The 10,481-nt window shown below is 37.0% G+C and overlaps 1 protein-coding gene across 1 annotated transcript; it reads right to left on the minus strand.

Moving 5' to 3' along the window:
• Positions 1-1,703: 1,703 nt before the first annotated feature.
• Positions 1,704-8,854, minus strand: nipsnap1 (nipsnap homolog 1 (C. elegans)). Its single transcript, XM_063490076.1, is given in 10 exon segments — positions 1,704-1,768; positions 2,314-2,397; positions 3,463-3,557; positions 3,678-3,709; positions 4,901-5,041; positions 5,278-5,348; positions 5,703-5,797; positions 6,143-6,188; positions 6,810-6,937; positions 8,772-8,854. Coding segments are annotated over 10 exon segments (840 nt in total).
• Positions 8,855-10,481: the final 1,627 nt, after the last annotated feature.

Genomic DNA, 10,481 nt, shown 5'->3' on the forward strand with positions numbered 1-10,481 from the left:
GAGGTTGGATAAGCTCATCAGGAAGGCCAGCTCTGTTCTAGGATGCCCCCTCGACCCAGTGCAGGTGGTAGGAGGCAGAAGAACTCTGGCCAAAATAAATCAATCTTGGACAATGTCTCCCACCCCATGTATGAATCTGTTGCAGAACTGGAGAGCTCCTTCAGTGACAGACTGCTGCATCCTAGCTGCACAAAGGAGCATTATCACAGATCTTTCCTCCCAGCAGCTGGTAGACTTTGTATCCATCACTGATCCCAATGAACACAATAAGTTGTTTGCATCACAGTTGTTATTTGCACAGTTTTTCAATTTCCTGTAAATAGTCTCTCATTGTTGTTTTTAAACACTTTTCACAGCACTTTTTGTACTTCTGTAAAAGTAAAAAACAAACAAACAAAAAAATCCCCATCCTACTCAGCTGCACATTTCTTTGAGCCTGAGTATATTTTTAATAACTATACAGTATTTTTTTCTTACGTTGTAAATTTGTCCTGTGCTGTCCATTTCTTGTTTTTTATTTTATATTCTTTACTTTTGTGAGAATCTGTATCTGCTTGTCACTTTGGTGCTGGAACATGTGAATTCCCCCAATTAGGGACAATAAAGGATATTTCTATTTCTATAACATTGCCCAAAGGTCAATAAAGAAATGCTTGTTGAACCTGACCTCTGAGTAAAATTCTTGCGACCTTAATGGCCATAGACTACAGGTGAACTCACTGACTAGTTGCTTGATTTATCTTATCTTCATATTTTATTGATCTGATCTTATATGATAAAGTTTTCAGTTATCAGATGATTGCAGCCGTTACTTTCATAAACAGAAAAAAGTCAGTCATAAACTCGCATTTCAGGATTAATCCAGTATGTAGAGAAGAATTACTCAATATAAAGAGATGCAACTCTAATTAATGATGTTGCTCAGGGTGACATGGTTTTTGTAACACCTACATAGCTAGTCTATGAAAAAAAGACTACAGTATGGTTTTGCATACTTCTGTTTCCCATCATTCTAGTGTTGATTCTAAATATTACAATAACCATATTTTGTGTAGGTCACCTATTATTTAAAAAAAAATTCCCAGATTAACGTGTTAATTTATGTAACATCTTTACACACTGACTTTAAATTATAATTGATTTGCAAAATTGAAATGTTTAATTTTCAAGTACAATCAGTGAGGCCGGCTTTTGTTTTTATTTTTATTTTTTTACATTTACTGTTGCAAAACTTAGCATGATCTCATTCATCAAGTCATCCATGTACATTTAATAGTACTATCATACAAATTTTTATTGTGGAAAAGAAAACAAACAAAAAACCCCAATATGTGTTCCGTTACATCAATTAATGATCAAAACAGAGCAAACACACCTCACTTCACTCCACTAAATCAGAAGGTAAAAATTCCTCAATAACACTGTAACACACAAACACTTTTTCTCTTGTGTTTTCCCCCCGTCACGTGTTTTATCTAAACCCCTGTAAATCTTGGTTTTTCATGTTCTTTATACTGAATGTGCTTGGAAATTGTACAACTACTTTTGACTTTGGCAATATCACAAACATGGAATCAGAAGTTTTACTTCAATGCTTTTAGTAACAACACAGATCATACAAAAGAAATGGAAACTACAATTAGTAAGACCAAAAAGTTAAGTAAAATTTGGTCATTGAATTATTTGCAGTCTCAGTCGCTTTCTCATTGTAAAGGTGAACTCTTAGTTGGAATCATTATTCTTGACTCCATACTTCGCAACAAAGGCACTGAGGACAGACAGAAAGACATGTTAGAAAATGATATACTGAAAATTACAATTGTAATAATAAACAAACAGGAAAGCAAACAACAAACATACAGCTCTTAAAATTCTTCAAGCTGGGCAGTATCATTTTATAATTTGATGCTCACACTGCTTAAGTCTCATATTACCATGGATGGCCAATAAATTACGATTTTTTAAAAAATTATTATTGTTACTGCAATCCTGTCATCTCCATCACTAACAACAATGGGGGAGGGGAGACAGCATTATATAATTTTCTGATTTTGTGGCAAACATTTAAAGAAAACATTGAAGGTTTATTTTAGCCCTACTTCAAAGAAATACAGATTTCAGATCCAGTACACAGACCACATTAAACATTTCAGCAGAAAATTGTTGGTAGGCAACTATGATTAAAAGAGTTTTGTGATCTACGAGTCTCAACTTTGCTGAATATAATTGCAGGTAAAAATAATCAACGAGGTATAAAACCCTGACAAAATCATTGGGTTTTTAAGGCATCTGGGTGAAGCATTTCTTTCTTACCTGTATAATACACGTTTACGTCCCATCCTTCTTTCCGCCAGGCAGAGTTTCTTGTCTCCTCTCTGGACTGGAGGCTCTCATAAGCTATGAAAAGACGGCAAAGAAAAAAAAAATTCCAACGAAAAAAGCAAAGCAAAAAACCCCACCACACACACACGCGCACGCACGCGCACGCACGCGCACGCACGCGCACACACGCGCACACACGCGCACACGCACGCACACGCACGCACACTATATCGCATTATGTGTGGATAAAATTTATAGTCACTGGCAACTTCATTAGTTACACCTTGCTAACATCAGGCCGAATCTCTTTTGCCATCAGAACTCAATTCTTAACCACACAGATTCAACCAGGTGCTGGAAACATTCCGATCCATTTTCACATAATAGGATCGCACTGTTACTGCAAATTCATCGGCTGCACATGCAGTACATGATGTGAATCTCCTGTTCTACCACATTTCAGGTACGAACATGTAGTTCGTGGGTCACATGTGGGTCAATTTGATCATAAATGTCAGACCACAATTGAATGATAACGTAAAAAAAGCCACCCAAATATTTCTTCCCGTGTGGTTTGAATTTCAAGCATTAGTACATTCTATCAAAACAGCCAAACATGTCATATGGAAAATATTTGCAATACAACAATATGTCTCAGTATTTCCTCATGCTATTGTCATTTCAAAGAAACACACTGACATAGCTCTTTGGCTGAATGCCCTTACTTCATTGAGATAATACAGGCTTCAAAAATTTGTGAAATTTATGATTCTAGCCCAGAGGCTTGATATTTTTAAATATCATCTGAACCAGAGTTCAGATGATATTAAAAATATGGACAACCACTCTTACAACACCTTTAATAATTTGACTGACTCGCAATATAATGCTTCCTGTTCCAAGATGCAATCAAAAGTCTAAATGTAATGTCGAGTGTAAAATCATCCTTTGTTGATGTTTGACACACCTGGGCTTATGTTGGAACTGTCACACTGAACTTTAGTAATTCATTAGAATACAGAATGTATGCAGGAGCATTCAGTTAGCTGAAATTCAGCCAGACCAAACTTGTCAGACATACAGCAGTCAATCACCTCATCTTACTGGCATGTTCTAAGTGTAGAGTGCTTGATTACTCACCCCACAAGTGATGAACAACATAGAGTTGGCCAATCTGTGTGAAGAAACCGCCTACTGCCTCATTGTTTTCTTGTCTATGTTTGATTGCCCTTGCCCTGTTGCAAAACATTATCTTATTTAGCATAAAGATTACTGAAACACTTCTGATATTTTCACTTCCACTGAAAGAGATTCAGACAAATGACATATGTTTAAATAAATTCAACGTATCTCACCAGCGATTGCCCCATTCAATCATGGTTCCTGGCTGAAGCACAAGTATAATATTAATTAGAATAGGTTTGAAACTAGATTATGACATTACCACCATCATATTTCCATAGAACTGAAAGACTGAAAGCACTATTTATCTATTATTCACAGCTACGTTTTTTTTTTTTTTTTTAACTGATCAGAGAACTCTGGGTGTCACAAGCCTGCATGCAAGAAGAACTGGAGCATTGAGTAAACAGATTTTTATCATAGCTGTTTTTGAACTTCTCTCCACTTGTGACACTCTTCAATTCAGTGAGTCAGGTCTGAATAAGTGAGCTGAAATTACGCAGGAAACCTTGGAAGGGCAAAATTGTAGAATAGGCCAGAGGTGAAAAAAATATGACTACTTCAAACAGATGCGAATTGGATTACTTGTTCAAGACAACAAGCAGCTGAAAAATATGGAAAGAAAACATTGAGAATAAGAACTATGCTAGTTATGTAACAACTTTATAAAAACTGTACTGACAGTTATACAGGATTACCAAAGTTATATTATTACTGTTTGAACAGCACATGAACAGTACATACACTAATACATCTAGATTTTGCTAAATGTGGACCCTGCCATGCACTTAAAAATAGTATACAGCATGCAGATGTGTATATTTTTTGTAATTTTGCCTTTGTAAATCACCACAGGAGATTTCAAATCAAGTAATCAGGATATATTTAAAGAGCAGATGTCATGTTCTGCCAGGCCATTTCTTGCTGTCACCTTCATTTGCTTCTTGTTTCTGGGTCTCTCCGTCTTCAGTTCTATTTTCAGTAGATAAAAAGCATGCTTTAGCATGTAGCAGGCCTACATGCCCATATGCAAAATTGCAGGACCATATTTGACAGACAACGTGGGATGATTTGGATGGTGAGCTGTGTCTTTCCTTCTCTATAATTTTATCCTCCCATTATTTTGGGGTAAAATGGGAACAGGCCTCACCTGGTCATAAAACTGCTCGTCAATCAACTGTCCAATTACTTTTGAGCTTCCGAAATGGAAGACTATGTATAAAAAAAAAAACTTAATTGAAGAGGCTCACTCACTTACTGAAGATAAAAGTGAAGTTAGGGAAACCCAGAAACAGACTGCTTTGTTAGTTTTCCTACAAATCAAACAGTATTTATGTTGTGTTGGTCACATATGTTCAAGTTATGCATTTTAAAAATGTGTAGCATAAATAGATACCTTAAGGTAATAGGTGCGCATTTCATAGAGGTTTGGTCCTTGTCTGGGAAGGGGTTCATTCCAGAAACTGAACTCCAGAAGAAGTTCATTTCGTCTTGAAAGCAACATTTTGGCCCTTTCCTTCCGAAACTCTAAGTACTCCTAAAAAGGGATAAAATCTTAAAAAAAAACCCAAAACAGCACCTCTGAAATGCCTTTTCTCCACAGAAACAACACATTAACATTTAAAGAAAATTCTTACTTAAAAAACAAACAAAAAAAACAACAACAAATCAAAACAACAAAATAAATAATTTTCCCATGGAAAATCTAAGGCCTTGTATGTATTGTATGCAATGTAGACTGAATAAGAGATGATTAAGAAGGTCACAGCATGCCTTGTTAGCTCTCAACTTCTGCAGACAATCAGTCAAAGCTGGGTAGCCTCCTCTGTATCGCCACAGATGCACTGCAGAAAAACAACAGCAGATGTCACTGTAGCACTGCATAAGGTCTGACACCACCCACACAACTAAGAGATACAGAACCTCCATCACCATGCAATCACTTTTTATAGTTACCAACTGCTTTTTATGTATACTATACACTTAAATGATCACGGTAATATATCATATATGCAGAAGGTGAAGTGCTGGTTGTGAGTCATCAGGTAGCATTTGTGTGTCTGCAAAGCTCTGCAAAAAGTCAGCCACTGAAATTATGCGTTTTATGGGAACTTGATACAGGAAAAAAAAATATGTCCAACCATCTACACGCAGCAGCAGTGATCAGTCAAAGGTGTCTTTTTGCATTTACTGCTTACCAGCCTGATCCTGTTCTCCATACCAGGTATTCCAGCTTCCAACTACCTCACACGGGTAGTCCTGGTCCTCGTGAAGTCTTTTCTGCACTTCAGCCCTAAAGCCAGCAAAAAATTAATAAAATAAAATGCAAGTTAATGAAGGTGTATGCTGTTTGGACATGCTCTCACTTTATCTTAAAAACCAACTAGAGGACAGTCGGGAAGCATAAAAATCCATCCAGGATATAAACTCAGCTGTATCTTCACTTCATTTTTTAAATACATTTATATCATGAAGCTCATCTGATTTTAACTTTGTTCAGACCAGATCTTGATTTATTGGTCCAGCACACTGTCTACTGCACTACTGAAAGAAATCCAAAGAAAGTAAAGCACTGAAAAGGTAACTTGACTGACAGAGATGCAGGAAATGTTTCAAATGTATCAGTAAAAACACTTACTCCAGACTGTTGTATGCTTCTAGGCATTCTGGTTTGACGTTATGAACTGAAAAAGAAAAAAGGCAGAGAGAAACCTATCAGAAATGGATGCATTTAAAAAAATAAAAAATAAAAGCAACATTCAAATTCTTCAACAAAGTAATTTCACACTCCGATTCAGCAAAGACTTGATATACAAAACTGATTCACTTGCAATAGGTTATAGGCAACGGCTGATAGAGTGTTCAAATTGAAATCCCTGTGCGGTGTGATGTACGCAACACAAAAGATCAAAGCCCCGAGAGAATGATAGATTTCTGTTCGAGAGACAGAAACGGTTACCTCTGCAGACTAAAAGAAAACCAGACAAATTGTTCAGATGTCACCAAAGTTTACAGGCATGAGACATCATCTTATCTTAGAATTACTTGTTGCTGTCAGTGTTTTGAGTATGCATAAGCTGTTGCAGTGGAGCCCCATTTTCATCTCTCATGTTGTTTTCAGTTTTCTCTGAGGTCATATGGCCTTTCATTTAAATGATTTATTTCACTTTTGAGACATATACAGGTTCCATGTCACAATAATGTGATGTAAGCGTATCACAGGCACTTGTCTTTGGCCTTCTGTAACCCAACACTTAAAGAAACTAAACCCTTGCTTTTATGTAAGTAAAAAGGTGTAGGCCTACATTGAATCTTATACAAGTTGCTGGTCTCCTTCTTTGAAAGCAGGTTGGAGTGAGCATCTTTCCTGGCATCGACTTTGTGCACAAATAAGGATCGGAACCAGCCTTTGTCGCTGCTCTCTGAAAACCTCCTACACAGAAACAAGATGAAAGAAAGTTTCACAAAAGCTCGGAGCAAAAACATAAAAACCCAGAAGTTGTCAATATAAAAAAGAAAAACTTAAAAAGGAACATGGAGATGTGCATGACATATGGGCTAAAAGATAGTCATGCTAATATTCTTTGATATGAAAAATATGCATACTGTATGAGTGAGTGGGCTGAATGCCACAGCTTGTGTCTTCAACCATAAAACTTTTTTTATTTCACCCACTCTGGAGTGGATAAAGGGGGAATATTATTCACTTTAGAACTATTGTAACTATCCAAGAGGCTCCAAATGGTATCTGAATATTAACCTAGCCCTTTCTTGCCCCACATAGCAGAGAAGTAAAACTTCAATCTGTCATGTGTTAAAGCTGTACTTTTAGAAGGTGTTCCAATGAAAAGAAGAGAAGTACAGGTGATATGAATTATTCCAAACAGTAAAACAGCAGTTTCATTAAGAAAAGTGACAGTAAAATTGACAAACATACTTAAACTCAGCTACATTTGAAATTCATGGACCTTTGTAATTCTTTATAAAACTCACAATTTTAATACAATGTCACATTAACCTCAAATCCTGGATTTGCCTCATACTGTATGGCTGGTGTATCCCCACTAATGGATTAGGAAGCCATATTATGTTTCAAGTTAGTACTTGCAAAGTCATCTGCTGAGTCTTTTGCTTTGTTTTGTCATTCTAAAGTCCTAAAACTTTCAAGGTCAGTGGGACGTTTCTTTTAATAACCCCATGGGCCCATGGCTTTAATTGGGAGCTATAATTAAAAATGCATTTCCCATGGCACCCTATCAACAATAACAAAGCATATAATAAGCCAAAGACTTGTTTTCTGAATAACATTTCAGTCAGTGACAGAACAAATGCATACTGGATGGAGGCACAAAAAAATATGGTAACCCGTTGACCCACTTTGTGTGGAACTGCACAACATTTTCATCCCTTGTTCCCCATCCCACATAGTGAGACAACATTTTCATTGGCTCTAAAATTCTAAAATCAATATCGCAGGACAGATCATTTCTACAATCTGGCTGTTATTGAATGGTTCTGACGAAAGTCGTCATGGGTCTTGTGGAGGTGTGTTACCTAAGGTAGAAACTTGTAAGTAGCAACAAAGTTTTGGTGGATAAGGCTGAAAAACGGCCAAGAATAAAAGGAAATCCAATTATAATGTTAAATGAAATATTTAAATCATATGCTAAAGATAAGTTGACCAATCCCACAAAATTACATGTGGTAAAAACATTGTGTTTGTGTGAGACAATGTGGGACATGCCAGCAATGTTGGGGAAACTTAAACAACTTAAACATGCAATCAACTGTGTAGCTTACCAGCTTAGCTTTTAGCATGTAAATGCGGAATAAATTATATTTAAATGCAAACTTTCCTCCTTCGTTCTAAGTAAATACAATAGAGGATTAAAGCTGAAGTTCGTACGTGTCATACACAACATGCTATCGGCCCCATGTTCAGTTTGTTGGGACCCAGTTATCCTAGTGGTGGTTACGTAACCCAATAGAGGCAAAAAAAAAAAAAAAAGTTCAGACAGGACAAAGTTCAGAGGTCCTCCAAGTGATCAAACCATGTTTGAAAAACATAAACGTATCATAGGAACATAATGTAGAGATACAATATATCCATATGCAATATGCCTGAAAACATTTACACATGAGCAAAACATATAAAAGATATTGAATTGCGAAAAATAAAGTTTAAACCGTTTGCCATTTGCTGCTTTAACAATTCATTTATTTAAATGGGTCCACATGTTTTCCTATATCTGCAAAAACTGGTTTACTTGCTGGTTCCGTGCAGATTGACAGAAATAGCTTACCTGTACAGCAAATATCCTTTAGCCTGAACAGACCTAGGTGTCGCCATGTTCTTCTTTCCAGCAAAAAGTTTCTTTGACACGCAAACAACTTGTGCTGGTTAATGTTTACCTCTGTGTGTGTGTGTGTGTGATGTGACCGCCAGTCACGTTAAACCTACTGAGTCAGCTAGCCACAGATTGAAAAACGCACGTGAAAGAGCGAGCCAGTGCACATGCACAATCGATCAGACCCAATTAGTTGATCGTACGTCACACGTTACGTTTTTAATCCAAAAGATCAGCGTATGTTGTGCTTTAAATGGTATATGCGTTTAAATGAAGAACTAAAGTCACAAGACAGCCTGAAGTTAATAATTATCGAGGTACTTATCTTCCCTGTATTTCAGGATTATTAAAAATGAAATATACATTACACCAGCCACTTTGTTTGGTACACCTTGATGGGTAATGTGGACCTGCTGATTCCCCAAGTCTCAAAGGTGCTCTGGATTGAGATGTGGTGATTGTAGAAGCCTTTTGAGTACAGTGAAGTCACTGTCATGTTCAAGAAACCAGTTTGAGATTATATAAAGTTTGTAATATTTTACATTGTTCTGCTGGAAGCAGCCATCAGAAGATGGGTACACTGTCGTCATAAATTAGGATGACCAACCGTCCTCTTTTTTGCACTTGTTGACTTGTAAAAGCCTATATGACATTTTTTTTTTCACCATTCACATAACAGCACAGAGAAGGCCTTGTTTAAATATGTTAAAGTTTTCTTTAAGCAAACAGTATTCTTAAAGTTCTTCGTGACTGGGCCAAGTGTCCTCTTTTTTGGAAATGAAATATGGTCACCCTACATAAATGCATGAACATGGTCAGCAACAATAGCCTGTGTGGTTTTTGGGAGTCTTTACTACCAGCTGGTGCTCATTTGGAAATAAGGGGTCCAAATCTTCCACACCACTGCCACCAGCTTGAACCGTTGATATAAGGCAGGATTGCTTTCATGTTGCATATGCCACACTCTCAGACCAGACAATGTTTTTCTGATCTTTAGTTCTATTTTGGTGTTTAGTTTTGTGTTTTCAGGAGTGGCACCTGGTGAGGTCATCTGCTGCTGTAGTCCATCTGCTCTAAGGTTGAACTTGTTATGCAATTCTTAGACGCTCTTCTGCATAGCTCAGTTTTATGGGGGTTTTTCCCAAGAGAACTGATGCTCATGAGACGTTTTCTCTTTTTCCTGACCATTCTCTCTGAAATCCCTAGATTATACAGGAAAATTCCAGTGTAGTTTCTAAAAAAAAAAGAAAAAGGAAAAAGAATTCAGACCAGTCTGTCTGGCACCAACAACCATACCACTTTCAAAAACACTTAAATCCCCATTCTTTTTCATTCTGTAGGTTGGTTTGACCCTCACCAGGTCATCTTGACCATGTCTACATAGCTAAGTGTTGTCATGTAGTTGGTGTATGCATTAAGAGCAAGTGAACAGGTGCACCTCCAACCAACACACCAAACAAACTATAAAGAGGTTGAAACTCCTGTGGCAATACTTGTTGTATGAAGAACAACTATTATTTATTGGTTTCTGTCTGTGACCCCTAATGAAAGCTTCAATCTCTAGACTATTGCTGCTCTCCATGTACTTTGGAAGGAGGTGAAGTTGTGCCAGTCAAATTTATCACATAT

The sequence above is a fragment of the Pelmatolapia mariae genome, linkage group LG12 (assembly GCF_036321145.2).
Source record: "Pelmatolapia mariae isolate MD_Pm_ZW linkage group LG12, Pm_UMD_F_2, whole genome shotgun sequence".
Classification (NCBI taxonomy): Eukaryota; Metazoa; Chordata; class Actinopteri; order Cichliformes; family Cichlidae; genus Pelmatolapia; species Pelmatolapia mariae.